The sequence below is a fragment of the Prinia subflava genome, chromosome 15 (assembly GCF_021018805.1).
Source record: "Prinia subflava isolate CZ2003 ecotype Zambia chromosome 15, Cam_Psub_1.2, whole genome shotgun sequence".
Classification (NCBI taxonomy): Eukaryota; Metazoa; Chordata; class Aves; order Passeriformes; family Cisticolidae; genus Prinia; species Prinia subflava.
Window position 1 is genome coordinate 8,458,727 of NC_086261.1, and position 19,809 is coordinate 8,478,535.

Consider the following 19,809-nt stretch of genomic DNA (forward strand, 5'->3'; position numbering starts at 1 on the left):
CTATTCTATTCTATTCTATTCTATTCTATTCTATTCTATTCTATTCTATTCTATTCTATTCTATTCTATTCTATTCTATTCTAAATAAATATTTTTAGCTGGCCAGGCCGTTCTGTTCTGTTCTGTTCTATTCTATTCTATTCTATTCTATTCTATTCTATTCTATTCTATTCTATTCTATTCTATTCTATTCTATTCTATTCTATTCTATTCTATTCTATTCTATTCTATTCTATTCTGGTCTAGTCTAGTCTAGTCTAGTCTAGTCTAGTCTATTCATAATAAATATTTTTAGCTGACCAGGCCGTTCCCTGTCCGTGGGCGCCCTCCCGTGGCCGTGCCCGGGCTCGGCTCCCGGCGCTCCCTGGTCCCGGCAGAGCCGCGCTGTTCCTACGGGTCTCTGCCGGGCATCCCGCGTCAAACCGGGATGTCACAGCTCCTGCTGCCCGCTGCGAGGTGTATGGATGCTCCCTCCGCTGCTTCATCGATACTCCCCGGTCCTGTGGAGCACAGGAAACTCTGTTTGTCCGAATTAAGCGTTTTTCATGCGGCCCTTGCGGACGCCTCGGGCAGCAGCTGAAGCCGCAGTGATGCGTCCCGGCTTTTTCAGCCTGGAAGGGCGATCCCAGCAGCTTTCTCAGGGGCTGTTCTGCCACCCCGCGTTCTGAACAAAGGATGGGGAAGGGATGTGTACAAACCACGGCTGCAGCCACACCCTTCCTTCTTCTTGCGGGGCCTCTTCACAAACACCTGCAGGAGCTCCACCCTGGGTGACCCCTGAGCCGTGGAGCCGAACCCAGCTCGGAGCCTCGCTGCACAACACCAACAACAAAACACCGGGACAGCAAACGGATCTATTCGCAATTTCTGGGTGTAAGGCTCAGCTGGAGCGTCTCGGCACTACCAGGACATGGTAAGGCGCCTGTGATAAGCGAACAGTGACAGGATTCTACAGGAAATTCTCCCTACAATAAGTCTCTCTTCCTTTGCCAGAGGGTGTAATGCGAGATCACAATGAAATTACAGCCCCACCATAACCCCATCTCCTCTCCTACTGTGTTAGTGTAGAATGAGCAGCACAGGATAATGTTTCTTGAAGCACAGATACCTCACCTGAAAGCAAAGGGCCTGTCAGTTGATAGCAACACCTAAGGAAATAAATGCAGCTCATTTATTTCTGCTTTCCTGTAGACCAGCTCCAGCATTCAAGTGTTACAGCTACATCTCTTGAACACGGGCTGCTCTGATTACAAATCCAAAGTTGATTTTCTCATCCCAGAAAGTGAGAGTGTCCTGGCTTATCACCACTGCCAGAAATAACAGCTTGGCTGAAACACATTTCAGGCCTTAGTTGGGTTATCTGAGAACTGAGCAATGTGGCTCAAATGGCGATGCTATGTGGGAACAGAGGCTGAGAGGAGTGGTGATAAAAAGGAAAGTGGTCTTGCCCTCATTAGGTTTCACAGCTCATTAGTTCACAACAAACTACCTGGTACCCACATTAAAGGCAAGACAGTTGTTTTTTCAAGATCTTGTGCTCAACTGCTGTCTTAAATGCCAAAGCATTTGCATGTCTGTGCTGCCATTAAGCTCCTGGCAACTCCATCCTATTATGAGTGCAATTTTCTAAAGTCCACACAGTGATTAACATGCTGTACAGCACCTGAAAGACAGCAGCTATCAAGGGTTGGCAAGGCACAGGGTATGGCTGTGGATACAACCAGCAGGATGAATAATAAAATACTCATATAAAAGTCTCACACCATTTCAAATATGCACTGTTTTGGACACTTCTGAATTATTTCAGATGAGGGGACAAAAACGGAGTGATTTCTATTTTTTTTTTTTTTTTGCAAAAAGAAATTGAATGAAATTGAGTTGCCAGAAGGACAAGCTTAAAAAATCTCAAATATACAAGATGGCCTGCAGGCATGAATCTCAGAAATAACAGCAATGGTCACATTAAATACACCCATTAAACCCTTTTGCTTATTTTTATATTGACTCAGCACATGCTCAACCATGATCTTGTTTTGAAAACACCCTTGCACTACAATTATTCCTGTACAATTCAGTCTTCCTCACTACAGAGAACACTTTATATGTTACAGCAAGATCCAGGTCACTTCATGGTGCTGTTCAATCCTTGCACCTTGCAAGCAAATTTCTGGGTCTTGCTGTTCACCTCTTTCCAATGCACACAGAGACCTGATGGCATGTAACTCTGCCACCAATTAAGGCAGCCAAGCTCATTTAAATATTAATGATTTAATGAGTGTTCAGTGCTCTGGTCAGTGCTTTCCACAGAATTAGTGGGCAGGGTGCCAACACAGAAGTCCAGCCTCTGTTCAGACTCAACTGATAATTACCTTTAAAAGCAGCAGATGTTACAGGCAGTAAAGATGGGCCCACTGGGTTTTTTGAGGTATCAATAAATTACCTAAAGAAAAAAAAGTTTGGGCTATAAACTCCATGAATTAGAGCATTCCAGTTCCTCTTCTGTAAAAAAACAAGAGTGTCTTCTGTCCCACTGCAACAGACACAATTCTGGAGTAAGAAAGAAAAAAGGTTCTGTTTCTGAGAAGTTGTAGCCTTTGCCCATAAGACAGGGAAGAGGCTGAAGCTCCTTTAACTGTCCCATTTTCCCCTCCCAAAATACCAATATCTATGTAGTAATAAATAATAATAATATTAATAATAATAACCACCACATAACCAACACCAATCTCAAAATAATTACTTATTACCATTATTACTGTTAATTTAAATGGTGGTTAACAGATCTGATTTTCCTATCACACAAACAGTTGATTTAATGCCACTGATAACCCAGCCAGTATCAACACTGGTCTGTTAAGTAGCATCACACAGGAAAAGAACAAAGCATTTCCCATCTGTCCCTGGCTGAAGTCTAGCACTGTGCAATGCTTGATTGTGGTGTGTTACAGAAGCTTTTTAAATGCTAATCAAAAACTGTTCTGCACAGAGCTCTCCTGTGTCAAACCCCCTCCACCACCTGACTACTGCAGGAGAAAAAAACCCACCATCTGAAAATCCAAGTAGAGTGATTTTCCTTCTTCTTTTCCTTCCTGGCAGTTTGGTACTACCTGACTTCAGTGGGATTTGTCCTGTTAAAAGGGCACAGTATAAAGGATAAAAAATAGTGACATTCAAAAATAGTTCATTTTATCTCAGAGTTAGAATTATCAAATAGCAGGGTATCAATGGACTAAGTAGGATGGCAATCTTAATAAAGAAAAACATGACACTACCAACAAATTAGGCATTTTAAAAACAGAGGCATCCCCTCTATTCAGGCATAGGTTCTTTGAATTTCTATAAATATCCGATGCAATTAAAACAAAAATCCTTTGGAAAAGGCAGTGTTACTCCCTGATTAAAAAAGGAAATGAGGCACAGATAAAAGAATGGAAATAATTTATAAGCTTTACCAGAAACCCATCAAGAACAATGGCCAAATACCAGATAAAAGTAGATTGTTCCGTATCTTTACAAAATGGTGTTTTAATTTATGATTTCCTTTTAGGGACAAAATTGAAGGAGTTCAGGAACAGTGACAGAAAAGTAGATTCTCTTGGAAGTCAAGGCTGACCTGACTGTTCAGAGAAATGCTTTGACCCCTCTAAGTTAAGATCAGAAATCCTGGTGTAGTTTTTGTCACAACAGTTTAAAGAAAAACCCCGTATCAACAAAACCCAGAATATTTTTTCCAGTATTTTATTACATAAAAAGTTGATTGTCCATTGGAAATTTTTCACAAAGTGCAACCACATCCTGTGTAGCATCACTGACAAACTCTTTCTTCTGAGTAGGACAGCTGGGTTAAAAATCTAACAGTAGCTCAGAAAAGTTAGTTATAGCATTAGAATAGAGAAATCACTATGCTGGGAGGAGAAAGGCAGCAGCTGTTTCACTGTCATGAAAACAGATGATTTTCCATATACCTCTGTACAGAAAAAAAACCAAAAACAACTATAATTACCATCCTACTGGTTAAAATTAGTTTTAAAGGAGATATCTGAATGTCCTGTATGTGGAACCAAAAAATCTGTTATTCAAAGCCTGATAAGCCTCCAAAGGAGACTCCATCTTCTGAGGTACTCATGGAACATTCCTGGTCTTACACAAATTTTTGAGGATATTTATTTTCATATATATATAAATTCATGTGTGTGACAGGGTTTGGGCTTCTTAAATCATCACCAAATATTTGGTTATGTAACACTATCCCAGGACAAGTGCAACTGTCTCAAAGACTTTACCAGTTTTAAAAGGCAATTCAGGTTATTCTTGAGTAATGAACTGTGATAGCAGAGAAAGATTGGCTGGGGTAAAGCAGCTCCTGCCAGACTGCAATATTACACTTAGTGGTAAAGCATGGAAGAGGGAGAAAAATGGAGGAGTAAAAGAAACTTATTTTGTGAAGGCAGCATTTTGTTTTTTATATCAAAAAGCAACCATCAAGTCATGATACAGATTAAGAAGAAAAAAAAAAACCCAAACAAAAAACCAAACCAAAAAAAACCCCCAAACACTTTGAAATTTGATTAAGCTATGTAGCACAAGACATACCTGCATTTGGCATGGGCAACTGACCCAGAAACAACCAACCAAAAAAAAAATAGTGATCAACTGGCTGGTTCAATTTCAACAAAACTCCTTTTAACTACAAAGGGGACAGACCCAATCTACTGTAAATGCAGGTTTATGATTGACTGAGTTATCTATACTCAAAAGCTGGGCTATAGCTATAGTGTAGTAATTGTTTCTCCAACAGTCTCAAACCCAAACTGATCAAAAAGGAAATAACATTATGAGGAATACAAAACTGCACTTCATGTCCTTCTGATCAAAATCTGAATTATCACCTTTATACCGTAACTTTGAAAAGCAAAAACTTATTATTATTTCATTTTTACAGTTTCATCTGACCTTTGTTCTTCCCTTGAGATGAGAAGCAATATTGTTTCCAAAGGGTGGTGCTAACCCAGAATATGTGACCAAATGATAAATCAGTTATGCACAAGAATTGGACTACACATCTCAACCACCCAAATATCTACTGAGACTCCTCTCAACTCCGCTGCACATCTGCATTAATAGCAGAATATAAAAAGTAATAGTTAATCCTGAAGAAACAAATTTTAATTTTCCACTCAAACAGGTACAGGCCTGTTGAGTGAAGTGTAGCTGCAAAGGTTTCTTTAATCTAAATTCATACAAATATAATTAAAATTAAATAAAAGGAATCAACTGGAACCTTCATCAACATCATTTACAGTCCTTACATACAGAAACCAAGGATGAGTTAGTCTGCCTCTTGAATACACTACCAAGTGCAGATCTATTTAAAAGATTTTACTACTCTTCAACATTAAGTTTAGTGACATCTTTTATTTTAGAACAAGGACTCATACTTTTGATACCCAAGTATTCCACATGATCAACCATTATGGTTCAATTAGGACCTTTTATCCAAAACACTTGGATTTTAGCACCTTAAAGAAAAAGTAACACCATACCAATATTGAATGGAGACAGTTGATACTGTGCTCATCCTCTGCAAAATGATGTGGACCACACTACTCGGTGCCTCTAGTCCCTAACTGGCAGTAAGGCAGAAGGGAAACAATTCTAAGCAAAGCATTTGACTGAATACAATCTGAGTATAATAAAACCTCCCCAATTATACAAAGTATTGGCTCCCATATGTCCAACTTCATAGTATTTGAATCTAATGGTCATTTACAATCAACCACGTCAGTCAGGAATCTGTACCAAGAAAAAAACCTACCAATATCTAACCAGATCAGCATCAGTGACATGTCTAACTCAAAGTTTAACTCTGTGCTGCAATTAGCGTTTTCAAATATTTAAACAAACCATTAAATCAGAAAATCAAATTAACTTCAGAGTTAAAGCTTTTCCTTCCAGCTCACTGCCTGAGTAACAGGGCACATGGAGCAGCTGCTTCCACAGGCACAGTCCTTTGGCAGGAGTGCTGAATGCCCTGGACTTGTCTCCACTTTTCACCTGACACTGCTCGTGCAGGTGCTGCATTTCCATTCACCTCTGAAGGGCACAGACTGTCCCTCCTGTACAGATCTGGGGTGCATTACAGAGCTCCTGCCTGGCACCCATCACTCCTGAGCACTCCCACAGCTTTCCTGGGACACAACGGGTTGAGCTGATTTTAAAGAAACAAACAGTCTAACCAAACACATCCTAAACCCTGTAATTTCAGGCATCTTTGGCCACTATTCTTTGCAACTTTGGACAGTTTTGTGCCAACTGTCTCTATCAAACCATCTTCCAAGAGAATCTTTTCACACTGCACTTGGCTCTCTGACAGCAGCTGTGAATCCATGACTTGCATACCCAAGATGGACACAGCTACTACAGATGAACATCAGTGTATTCTGAAACAATAATTCTTCTTTTCCACTTAAATTAAGTTTGCAATGTTAGACACACAGATTTGTAAGCTAGTTTTAAACAACAACAAAAACATTAAAAAATTACAAACCAAAGCAGTCAGTTGCTGGCATGAAGCGGTACCTTCCCTGTAACTAAACAAATGGCCAACAGCAGTGAGTAAACTGGTGAATTTCAAAATAAATTTAAGCTTCAGTAGTCTCTGCTTCCTTCCTCCCCAAAACCCAGGACTCATCAGCAGATTCCCTCCAGGGAGCAGCAGAGCAGGATCAGTCTGGGTACCATGGCTGTCATAGCTCCTCTCTCTGGTTGGTTGCTCGGTTGTCCTCTTTGACGCCGTTAGATTTCTTCTCTGTGTCTTTTTTCTTCTTTGCTTTTTCGGGTTTTGTTTTGTTTTTCACTTTCTCATTTCCATCTGCTCCTTTGCCAGGATAAACCTGACCTTCCAGAGTAACATCTGCACACCTTTCCTGATTTATCAGGAAGTCTTTGATCTCCCAGGCGTAGCCACCATCCCGCAGCATAAAGATGGCTCGATTGGAGCCAACAATAAACCTAGAGGAAAAATCCATATATTTTTCAGTTAACTCTGTGCTTTTCAAACACTCCAGCATTTGCTCACAGAGCCTTCATGACTGAGGCACATGTTTAAGAGCAAGAAGCTGGTCTAGTTGTTGCCTGGGGATGGGGACAAGAGTACAATCTTCTGGGACATTTAAGAATAAAGTGTATGAAGTATGTCAATAAGTAATCAAGGAAGTAAGAATAAGGAAACAAATTTAGAACTAATTTGGCACCATGTAAAATCCAGTAATGAGCATTAAATTTTCTTTATACACTTATTGCAACCCTTCTCAGCCTCAATACAAGAGCACAACATTCTTCTGTTTCAAAATGATGCTCAGAGAGAAAAAGAAGCACATTTTTAGCAGGGGGACAAAAAGCCTTTTGTGGTGACAAGTCTGCAGAGTGTGATCTTTTCCATCAGGCACATAGAATCAGCTAGAACTGATAAACAGCTGAACCACAGTGAGATAAAAAGAATCTGAGCTATACACACACATGGTGCATAAGCACTGAAGGGTTTTCTGCACACACCACAGGTCTTGTCACAACTGACAAAGAAACAGAGAAACAGTGATGGGTGATGGAGGTGGAGAACAGCAAAGCATGAACAGTTGAAAAGGTTTTCAGGAAGAACGAAAGGGTTCTGCAAAGGTAAGAACTTTATCCTTGTGCACAATAGCTCACCTTTGCACATCATAGTTTGCGTTGAAGAGACTGCCCTGCCACAGGCTGGTGATTTCTTCTGTCTCCTTTTCTGTGGGATTTCCTGACACTGTGACAAACATCATCAAAGTCTTCCCCTTCTTTGTCAGCTTCAGGATGCTTTCAGGCTTGCCTGGATCTATTTTTGAGAAATCTATTGGTGCTGAAGGCCTCTTGTGTTCAGGGAGATCTCCCTCTTCAATGTCATCATCTTTCTGTTTTGAAAACAAGGAGAAAACATTCATCTAATATTGCTTTCAGAGGTCAAAACTCACTTCTGAGAATCATGTGATTGCTTGAGAATTTAAGTTTCCATACTATGTGTCTTTAAACAATTAAACCCACAAAAATTCAGATTTTCTGTGTGCTTATGCCACAGAAAGACTTTGATTAAAGGTTTCATGACTTTTCTAATGCACAGATGCAGCTCACAGCCTGATGACATAATCACACAGAGTAAATCACTCCTACAAAAAAGAAAAAAATTAACCTCTTGATGTCTCTGCTGAGGCTGACAGCCATTTAAATATTTGGAAAGGCACAATCAAACTGCTGCCCCCTTAAAGCAGCTCACAGTTGTGAGCTGAATACGATGACAACTTACATTAAACCAGAACCTGATTTCTGAAATAGTGTTTGTATCGTAGAATTAAAAAGTAAAAAAACCAGAACAACCCCCCCCTAGAAGTCTTATACTGGCATCCACCCAAGCACCACTAAATGAGCAGGAATTAAGACAGATATTTTAGGTGTTGTCGTGACTTCAAAATGCATCACTCCATTGGGAATATGAACTGTAGCAGTAGATGAAGACATTCCCCTTCAGAGGCCTCAAAGGTCAGGAGCTGAGCTTGTTTTCCAGATCTCAGAATGCATCTCCCTCACATCTCTGCACATCTTATACACAAACCCAACATCCTCCTACACACCCATGGGGCATCCCACACTCCTCAAAGGCTAAGGCTTCATACTAGTGACCCATGTTCCTTCCCCAGCTCGTTTCTGCAGTTTCCTGTCTTTCTGACAAGAGTTTAAAGTTTAGGCACCACAGAGAGAAGCTGTAGGAGCCTTATTTCATCCTTTCTTTCCTTACTATGTCTTTGTTTCAATTTTGCAAGTCTGAAACACGCTTTCAAGCAGTTCACACGCCCTGAAGTTTCTGAAATGAGTGAACCGGGAAAGAAAGGAGAGCCCAAGGAAAGTCCCTGCCATCACTAAGTGGGAACATTATTTATCTTACAGGAAGCCAGAGAATGGTAAAATTTGTAAAGTGAAAATACAAAATCTCATGTGACTGAATGAAAAACATTCTGCATAATTTAAAGCAAATTGAAGATCAAGTCTGGTTTGACTAGAGCAAAGACAGCTTATTTCAGTTTAGAAAGAAAAAGACAGAAAGAAACATTTCCAAATACTCTGTATGAAATACAGAAACTGACTTTGGATTTAGTGACAACATGAGCTCCTAACATGTATTATCTACTTTTTTATTAACAATTCAACTAAATAAATGCTCCTGAAGTTGTATTCTTACAGTTTGAACAGGAATATTATCAGAAGATGCCAAGAGCTCCCCTAGATAGCATTTACTTTCTTATTTTCTGTACATACTGTCATGCAGCTGTGCTTAAAGCTATCTAAAAGGTAAAAGAGTGAAGGAAAAGTGTAAGCTTTTGCTGTGAAAAATCTAGCAGACTGTCCTGACTTAGGCCAGATTTGGGAGGAAATTTCCAAAGGGGTCCCTCTAGAAAGCAGATTCAAGAGGCCCCTCCCCAACAGGTTCGGGAAAAGATTTCCATGGAGAAAAATGGAAAAAAACCACTATTTATTTAAAAAGCAAAGTATTCATGAGCATAAAAAATGAATAATAATAAACAATTGAACCTCTCACTGTTCTGAAGAGATGGCAAATTTAGAAAGTCCTTTCCATGGGGTGTAGCTGGGCTTGCTCAGTCCCTTATCAGTCCCTCCTGTGCTAGAAAATGCCACGTCCCAGGCCCTGGTGGGCCACAGCTGTGAGCTCCTGGTGTTTTTCTGGGATTTTAGTCCAGAGCAGGGCTGATCAGTTCCAAAAAAAAGAAAAGCCACAGTCCAGGAAACTTCTCTGACTCAGCTAGATAAAAACTAACTGCAAGCAAAGGAGAGCTCTGTCCTGCTGCAGACAACACAGTTTAGGAGAAGGAGAGCTGAAGCTCTTATCTCTATGTTTTTGAATACAGCCACCTCAGACATTCCACTACTTCTCCTTCTCCCCTGCTTTCCTCTCAGTTACAGTTTTAAAGGTGGAAAGCTTATTTCTAGGCTACACAGATGAACTGGGATACAATTCTGCATCATAAAGTCACCCCAGGACACAGATTCACTCACCTGAACAGTAACATGAGGTTCCAGAGCGAAAGCATTACATAGACACAGGAAAAACTGCATATTCCTTCACTTGCTCCTCCCCTCAGCTCCCATTCTCAGAAATTTCTCATAAATGCCCTGCATTTTGATTTTTAAAAACATTAGTAACACATGCCACTTAACTGCTTTGCCAACTCAATGATCAGAGTCAAGCCTAAGAAGCCCTGAGCCTGTAACAGTATTGAACTATTTACAGCATCTGACATTCCAGTAACTAAGGGACCTCCTGCCCAGATTCCCAGTTGTGTCCAGCTCCTCAGGACTCCAGACAAGTCCCTTTCCACAAGGAAAATCCCTTGGTGGCTTCTTCCAAGCTCTAGTTGTGCAACTGAGCTGCTGAAGCACCTCTGCCTCTTCGCCCTGTTGCCCATCCTTGTTTCCCAGCAGATCACTCTCCCGGATCACCAGGCAGTCATGCACATGGTGCAAGGGGCAGCACCACATCCTGCAGAGAGCTGGCTGCTCCTGCTGGGAAAGCTGCTGGAGCCACAGACTCAGGCTTGTGGGAGAACCCCAGCATGTCACAACCACCACCCTCCAATGATTTTAGACTAATTGCCAAGGAAATAAAAAGTATTGGGAGTAATTTCATTCAGTTGAAAGTAATGACATTTGATTCTGTACAGATCTGTTCCCTGTGTCTCCCATTCCCAAGCACAGTTCCTGCTCTCACCCGAATTCACAGTGGCCTCTTTGTTTCTCAGCCCACTCCTTCAAGTGCACTCATGCCCTTTCCTCTCCTCCAGCCACCATCCCCCTCAAGCCTTCCATGTTCCCTGTGTGTCCTGACTTCCACCAGGCAAAATGCCCTGCAGCTGGCCATCCCAGGGGACCAAAGAACCCCTGATTGCTGAGTCCTGCCCCAGTCCCTGTCTGCTCTGTGTGCCTCTCCTCGGGACACCCCCAGCCCGAGCAGTGACTCCCCTGCTGCTCTGCCACATCTGATTTGTGCAGCACACCAGGACCTGGATCAGAGACCTGCTCCAGCTGAAAAGGGAAAACCCTCAACAGCCTCCTGACCTGCCCACTAGGGCTGGAGCTGAATATACCAAGAGCTACAACAGCGTTAACGTGAGCCTCCCTTTCAGCCATCTCATTAAAGAGATGCTCACCTTCTATGATTTTTTTCCTACAAGGCCAAATTTGGTTGAAGTTGGGCAATATTAAGCCTTGATTTTTTAGCAGCTGGGCCTGCTGGGTCCTTGGCTGATACCACCAGCAGAAAAATGAACTTTAAGCCTTTTGCTAATTTTATTTAAAGTTTCAACTCAATTTTCTAAGAACTTCCCTTCCTAAAGGGATACATGCAGTAACAACTCATGGGATGAACAAGTCCATAACGCGCCCACCAGGACCAAGGCAGGCATCCGTACTTCCTGTTATTTTATCTAAAATTCACCTACAAAACACATTTCATCTTGATTTACAGCTGCAACTGGTGTTATATAAAACACAAGTTTTCTCTCTATTATTTTCTTCAGGATTTTTTGCAAAATATTCCAGGGAAAATCCTCACGGGAAAGAATAAGTAACAGTGAGGCGCGCTCTGGCATTTATCAGAAGATGATGGAACATAACATAGTGAAAAGAATCTAACAGTGGCATGGCAACCACATGGAGAAGAGAGTGATGGGAAACCGCCAAGGAAAGTTAAGGCAGGGGCTGATAAGGATGAAGGCGACCAGAGAGAGCTGGAATTAGAAGTTGTTACTATGAGGAAAGATAGGAAAGAAACACCAAACCAAAACAGCGACGTATCTACCCTGTAAACGTGAAATGAGTATTTCTCCTGGTACCACCCCTTTGTCACATGTGTATCGCTCCATACTTCGAAAGAACCCAGACTTCTCAGCCAGACGAGGCTGTGGCAGGCACCGAGCACCTGGCTGGGCGCTGGGGCTGTGGGGAGCCGGGACAGGGCCAGCCGGGCAGGGCAGGCTGAGGGCCGTTCGCCCCGACTTCCGAAGTCCCCCACACGGACCCAGAGCTTCAGAGGAAGGAACACGGCACTGGCCACCCTCCACCAGGCTCGGGGATCCCTCCCGCCCGGTGCCGACCAGGCCCAGGGATCCCCCACCTTCCCGGGACCGGGCAGAGCGGCCGCTGTCCCGGGGAGCTGCCCCGGCCCGGCCCCGCCGCCCCCCGGCAGCCGCGGCGTTCCCTCCGCGTGGTGCGGGCGGACCCGCCGGCCCCGGCGCCTCCCGCACCTCCCACTGCTCCAGCAGCCGGGCCATGTCCGCGTCGTTGTAGTCCCGAATGTCCTTCTTCTTGGGCGGCCCCTCCCGCCGCTTCCCCTCCGAGCCGCCGGTCGCGGCCGCCGCGCCCAGACACAGCGCCAGGGCCAGCAGCGCCCAGCCCGCGGCCGCCGCCATCTTCTGCCGCTCTCGGGAAGGCGGCCCCGGGCGCCTCATGGGCGGGGGCAGCGAGCCGGGCCGGGAGGAGGAGCGGGAAGGAGAGCGGGATGGATGGATCAGCCGGGAGGAGGAGCTGGAAGGAGAGCGGAGAGGGATGGATCGGGCCGGGAGGAGGAGCGGGAACGAGAGCGGGATGGATCAGGCCGGGAGGAGGAGCTGGACAGGCAGCAGGATGGATGGATCGGGAGGAGGAGCTGGAAGGGCAGCTCGGGCCGGGAGGAGGAGCGGGAAGGGTCGATGGGGCCGGGCTGGGCGCGGCCCCGGGCGGGTCCCCGGTGTGGCCGGGGCTGGCGGGCACTGCCGGCTGCCCCCGCCGCCTCCCCCGGTGCCGCTGTCCCCGCACGAAGCCCCGCTCCAGGCGGTGCAGCCCCGGTGCGGTCCTGCAGGGCTCGGGCAGCGAGTGAATGCTGGGCACTGAGAGGTTAAAACGAGTAAATAAATGCTGGGCCCAGCGCCTGGGATCTAAACTATGTGGTTGGTTCTTGTTGCTTTCTTTTAAAAACAGTTGGGTTTGCTGATCTGTGTGATGGGAACTGCATGAGTCTTCTGATTTTGACTACTGTCTCAGCGACATTAGATTTCTAGAAGAAAACTATTAAAATTAATGCTGTTTGTTACTAAAATACAAGTCCAGAACATCTGACCACCACAAAAAAAAAAAAAAAAAAGTAAGAGATACGGGTTTTTCTTTGTACAGGCTGTTTTTCCATCATCTAAACCAAATTACATGCATGCATGTCTGCAGAGCCGTATTTCACTCCAGTCTTCATTTTTTCCTCATGGTAGCATTTTAATTACAAATAGCACAATGTTGTCTTCTACCTTTCACCTTGGATTCCAGTAAGTTCAAACTTGGGAATTCAAGGAAGCATCACTGTTACTGCTGCTGGTAGATATTAATTGCAGTCAGGCTGATTAGTGAACAGGCTGCTTTTCCATTCCAGCGTTGAAGGCAGACCAGGTTCAAAGCAGAGGAACTAATTCTGTTGAGACAAGGCTTCAACACCAATTTTGTTACTGTATCATAGAATGCTGTAATCATAGAATGGTTTGGGTTGGAAGGGACTGTAAAGATCATTTCATTTCAACCCCAGATGATCCAGCTCAGGCCTTGTGATGAACCAGGAGCCCACTGCATTTATGGGCAAGGTGTGCAAATACAAATCATAAGCAGTCAGGGGCATGGGTTTGGGGAGGTCCCCAAAGCCTGGCCTAACTCTTGAAGTGACCACACACTGCAGGCCACGTCTCTGGTGAACACCAGACCTACCATGAGAACAGCAGAGGAGAACGTGGGATCCAAGATTTCGGCACCCCCACAAACAACCAGCACGGGCTGCAGCCTCCGAGAGTTTTATAACATTTCAGACACGCTGCCAGTGCCTGAGGAACAGGAAGCAGCCCAGAGCTATTCGTGGAGCTTGTTAAATGTACATAACTGAAACAGGGTTTGGACAAGTACTTCTCACAGAGCTGTCCAATACCAAAGCCACTAATGAGCACATTTGCTCGGTGATTTCTCATTAAATATAATGAACATCAGGTATGCTGTATCAGATTGCCATGATTAATGAGGTTTTACTAAAATAGGTTTCTGCTAGCTCTTGTTATTACTGGATCATGCATACATTCACTGGAAAAAAAAAATTCTATTTTGGAATGCTGGACTTGAAGCATAAAATATTTTCATTGAACTTCTACTAGAAAATATACTAGAAAATATTTTCTTCAATTTTTTTTTTTTTTTTTTTTTTTTTTTTTTTTTTTTTTGTTAGAATAAACCAAGCCAACTATCTTTAATGTCTGATACTACGTTCAGATATGGATCTCAAAAGTAACCCGAAACCCTTTGGTAGGTGAACAAGTTGCTCAGTATACCCAGGACTGCACCAAACAACACTATACATTTCCTTGTCGTGCCAATAAAAGCTTCAGTTTGGAAAGGAGGTAGTTTTCATGCTTGGCTCTGACTTTGCAACTGTTCAAGCAAAATTCTGTGTCTGGGAAGACTCGTTCAAGTCTGCTGCTTGTGGGGTCAGCTGCAGGACAAACACCTGTTCAGCCCCTGCTCTCTGCTGTTCCTCTTTCCCATGCAAGAAACAAACGCAATGCAGCACACACCACTGACAAGAGCAAATTAAATTGCATTTTCTTTTTATTGAAGCACACTGTCTTTTGATCAGAGCATCTATTGAATCGTGCCAATATGCTGCTTTTTATAGCTTAAGCGTTTTCACATTTCTTAACAGTTTTTATAGTCTTAGCAGCTAACACTATTAGGATTGCAATACAGAATGTATCAGATAATACATGGCTACTTTCACTGTAGATTGCAAGAGGAAGGTGGTAAATGCTTTACCTTGTAGATAAAAGTCCCATGTAGTCATGCCAGGGATGGCCTCAAGCCCTGACTGTCATTTTTGCTTCTGCAACCCTCAAGCTTTATTAGTACCTTTAATTATAAAGTTATACCTGATCAGAAAGGCAAATCTACCTTACCTTGTAAACTGTTTTCCTTATTGAGCAGGGCTGGGTCAAGCTGTAATATGAGACCATTTAGGATGTTCTAAATTTCTGTTAATGAACTTTAAGATTCTATTTTTTTCCATTTTTGGAACTCTATTTGTGGAAAAAGTATTTTCCAAACCATTCTTTCTTATGAGCTGGGAGAAGAACACTAATTTTTAACTGCCAAAAGGTCTCTCAAGTCTTTGCTGGTGGTGGAGTTTTATATGCAATTTTCTATTTTAAAGTGGATTCCTATTCGTCACATTTTACTTTTCTTTGCAAATACAGTACAGTAGAATCTTAAAGCTTGTTCCTTGACAATCCTTGGAATGAAACCTTAGAAAGAACAAAGAACTTGACTACATGAAATTCTGATTCAGGTACTAACATCAAAATCCAGATTCTGACTTGAGTTTTGAACATAAAATAAATCTTTATCCTGAATTTGTGTTATCCTGTGCACGTGCATTTTATAAATTAAAATTTATTTATGGAATGGAGATGTTTGACAAATGACATCCCAGCTTTGTGTCATTTCCTATCTGCTCAGGGCTGGGGAGGGGGTATGATGCCTGACTGTGTAGTCAACTGCATTAAAGCTATACAGTGTGATCCTTAAATTCAGAAACACCACAGAATGTTCCTCTTAGTACTCATCTTACTGCAAGATTTGCTACAAATCTGCACTGGTTAAAACTATGTACTGGTTACACAATTTAAAGTTACCCTATTAAGAAAAGAATTACATTAAATCAATGTCAAAGAAGATTTACACAGTTCCCACAGGAATTCCATTTATAGTCTAATTTTCACAATCTAAACGAAATTAATTTTGTAGTCCCAATTCCATTTTAGGTTTACAGGTCAGTTTTGGCACCTACATTTAATGTAAGTAATACATTACATGAACTTCAGATGAATTAGAGGTGGTAGGCTTAGCCCTGCTCACAGAACACAGAGGCACAATGAGAGCAGTGCAGGATCAGAGATTCCTGTGAAAACATCTATTAAATTTCTCTCATGATACACATTAAAGGAAGGCAGGGAGAAACCCAAACCCTTCTGTGGAGTATTACAGCTGCAGGACAGAACATACCACCAAAACTGCAATTCAGGAAGGGTGGGCCCTTGCACATTTTGTTCAAAATACCATGTTCTCCTTTGATCTCAAAAAAACCCAGACGTAAGAGCCTAAGGGAGGGTCTCCGATTCCTGTTTATGCTGGACCACTCTAACCAACAGCATTTGACATTCTTCCAGGCTGCAAACCTGCCTCTGGCCCTTCTCACCTGCTCCAGGGAGGGAGAACAGACTCGAGGAGCCACACAGCACGTCCTGGGCACCAGCCCCATGACACACGAGGTGCAGGAGGGATGTCTGTGTGTGTAGATGGAGGGCAAGAACAAGAAGCAAAAAGCCACTATTCACATAAAATATGGCACAGCTGTCCATTCAGTGCAAGAGGAGTTTTGTAGCTGCATTTTCCTTTTCATAAAAACGTGTCTCTTTTCCATATCGGTGTATTAAATATCCATGGTAACAGCAGGGGACAACCAATCGATTATATACAGCAAGTGGTGAAAACAGTGCAATAAATGGTGAATGAAAGGACAACAAAAGAAAAACCTCTCCTGCTGTATTACCTTTCAGCTGAGAAACAGGAGCTGACCAGCATCCCACTACATTACATTAATGGTGTCTATGTAATAAATTAGTTCTTACCTTTGATACTGTGTTTTTGACTATGTCATATTAAAAAAAGAACAAACACAAACCTCTGCATCAGAACACCAAGGTTAATAAACCTGCATGTGAAAGCCCACCCACTATTCTAAAACCTATTTATTTATAGACAAAAGAGGAAAACAAAACTTGTGGCTGCATTTGCACTTTGCTGTCTCAAGTTATCTGAGCTGCCTAGTTAACTGTTCCTCCAGATCTGTGTTTTTGGCTACAAGCAGACCAGTTCTTGGGTTGCATCCCCAGTGCATCAACCATGCCCTGAGAGAGCCCCAGACCTCACAGTTTTAGTTTCTCATGAAATAATGGCTGTAAGTACTGACCACAAAACATTTACTCAGGACCAAAACATTTAAGACAAATAGATCTTAAGAACAATAAGCTGGTCAACACACTTGCCTTTCCTTCTGTGTGACTTACACTGCTGCAGAGAAGAAGGCCCATCTTCATCCACCCTCTTCTGCAAAGTCTGCCTTGTTGTGGAAGTATCTCTTCCATCACTCCCTGCCAACCTTATCCCCCTCTGATTTTTAGTTTACTGCCCGACAAACCAGCTGCATCCCTCAGAACTGGAGCTATCATTCCTGTAATTGTCACCTCATGGGTTTAGTCACATACAGCTGACACAGGGGAACCAGTGAATTGCCTTTTATTCCTTCATCAGCTAGCTCCCTATTAGGTTAGATCAATACATCTATACAGGAAAGTAATATAAAGAAGCACAACCCACTGTATAGTAAATTCCTCTCACCAACCTGGCCACATACAGTGCTCATGAAATTATTACAACTTGGTATTCTTCAGCTATTACTCAACAGTGGCTACACTGGCAAAAATCAATTCCTCCTTCACAAAAAAATATTTTACTAAGCAATAAAAGGGCCAAGTCCTGTCAGATGATTCAGGAAAGAAGACTTCAGCCTCCAGTTTCTGTTGTACTAAGCACAATGCAAAATAAAGATCAATGTGACAAAAGAAGAGCTCATACAAGTAAGCCAATCTTCTGTACACTACTAAGCCACATTTAAAAGCCTTTTAATCCCTTGTATCTGACAATGCCTGCTGGTTTGAACCCCAGAGAGTTAATTCATTCAGACTCTGTCAGTGAAATCTTTTTAAAGCCAAGCATGGCCACCTGATTTTCACATCTTCCAAGTTTTTATAACAATTCATGAGCTGCCCAAGTCCTGTGGATCACCTTTGCACTCAGCAGCCATGAAATAAATGGGCATGAACACATTCTCCTTGACAGAGATGTGCAGAAGACTTATGAAAGAAATACCCACCCCAAACATCACTGGGTCCAAGTTTCCTCCTCAATCACAGAGATGCATTGGCACTTCAAAGCACGTACCTTGCTGACTCTCAGCTCTGCTCAGGATGCCAGCCCAAGAGAATCCACCTCCAAGGCTGCCTTTCAGAATGAGACTGATCATGGGAAACACACACTAGGAGGGAATCCAGCCAGGCAAGGTGTACCTAGGCAGCAACCCTGCAGTCTGTAGGATGGATCTAACAGGGAGCTGCTTCAGGAAATGCCACTTCCTTGGTAAAAATGACTAATGAAAGTGGTATTTTCTACATTATTTTTTCAAAAAGCAAAAGCCAAGTCACTCCTCCCCAAACATTTAGTATGCAGAAAAGGTAAACACCCACGGCTACTATGGGAGAAGGATGGCATTTGGCAAGGCTTCCTTGGACACAGTCCACATGCAACATCTACTACGGGACAAAAATTACCAGTTTTCCCCCTTGCTAATACTGAGGAAGATAAGGACTGGATCAGTCTTGTGGTTGGGTTATAAGAGCTAGAAAAATACTTGCTTTATATTGTAGCAGTTACTAAGAGCTTTGGTGGCCCTGTCAGCTTCAGTTAAGGCCCAGCTGGGTTTCTGTGGAGGGAGACTGGTGGAGGAGGCACTGCAGGACCTGTCCAAACCAAGGATCTCTCTGCTTTGTCCTTGGGGAATGGCACAAATCACACACAGCATCATGGCAGGCAGCAGCATCTAAAAATGGAAAAGATTATTAGGTCATGTAACACCTCTTCTAGCCAGGAATGAGACCTACGTTTTCTTAAATGAAATCTTTCAAACCCTAATTAAATGTAGTCAATCCTCATTAAAGATAAATTAGGTTAGTATTTACAAGAGACATTCCTTGTGCTGCATACTATCTCACCTCATTTAAGGACATATCTGGAAATACTTTGAAATACAGTTCAGCTAGTTTCTTCTGCCCATTGATTTTTATTTCTCAGAGTACTCTGAAATCATTCCTATTTATACTTTTGAAAACAAGTTGCTGGCAGTAAGCCAAAATTGTTTAGGCCCAAATCATGACCTTCCTTGAAACTATAATCTGACTCAAGTAAACAGAATTTTCCTCACACTGTTTTTGTGAGGAGGGATGGGTGGAGAACTGCCCTATTTTTGACACACCCATAGACCAGCATTTACCCCTTTCCTCAAGCCTGGCTTTATGGCATGGGCTTCCTCTGCCCCCCAAATACGTACACCCTGTTAAACCCCCACTTTCACATCTGTGTTCATCCTGCTCACGTCCTGCTCTACAAGTAGAAGGCCAAAGGTTCTTCTAGCTAATGGCTGAGAATATGTGCAAATAAACTTCTCTAAAGCTCTTTAAATGCAGGGAATCCATGAGGTGGGCTCTGTTTGTGCTGGGACATCGTTAGATCTGACCTGCAACTGCAAGTGAGGAATGTGGCCCAATTTCCATTTATTTCAAGGTCACTTATACCCCTGCAGTAGTAGAAATGTAGCAGGATGTTAACTGTGAATTGGGACAAATGTACCTCTGGAGGTCTGTAACCTGCTAAATGCATTGTAAATGCCTAGAATTAGTAGGCTGACTTTAAAGGAGAACTCTGATTGAAAGGAATAACGTTCTTATTTAGCTGCAATTTAAGCTACAGCAAAATATGTAACAAATGTAAGATGTGGTTTCAACATGGGCTTTGATTAATCAGAATTATATTGATGCAGATACTGTGCAA

The 19,809-nt window shown here is 42.7% G+C and overlaps 1 protein-coding gene across 1 annotated transcript; it reads right to left on the reverse strand.

Moving 5' to 3' along the window:
• Positions 1-1,830: 1,830 nt before the first annotated feature.
• Positions 1,831-12,603, reverse strand: MESD (mesoderm development LRP chaperone). The gene is made up of 3 exons (XM_063412892.1): positions 12,339-12,603; positions 7,708-7,940; positions 1,831-7,011 (listed from the first exon to the last, which is right to left on the reverse strand). The coding sequence occupies exons 1-3, from the start codon at positions 12,540-12,542 to the stop codon at positions 6,747-6,749; spliced, it is 702 nt and encodes a 233-aa protein (XP_063268962.1). The 5' UTR covers positions 12,543-12,603; the 3' UTR covers positions 1,831-6,746.
• Positions 12,604-19,809: the final 7,206 nt, after the last annotated feature.

What these genes read in the sequence shown, in the direction of transcription:
- MESD (XM_063412892.1), bottom strand. Translation starts at nt 12,542, where the DNA reads ATGAGGCGCCCGGGGCCGCCTTCCCGAGAGCGGCAGAAGATGGCGGCG. An exon ending in GGCTGCTGGAGCAGTGGGAG is followed by an intron (nt 7,941 to 12,338) that starts GTGCGGGAGGCG and finishes TTTTCAAAACAG; the next exon opens with AAAGATGATGACATTGAAGA. An exon ending in GCAAACTATGATGTGCAAAG is followed by an intron (nt 7,012 to 7,707) that starts GTGAGCTATTGT and finishes TTTTTCCTCTAG; the next exon opens with GTTTATTGTTGGCTCCAATC.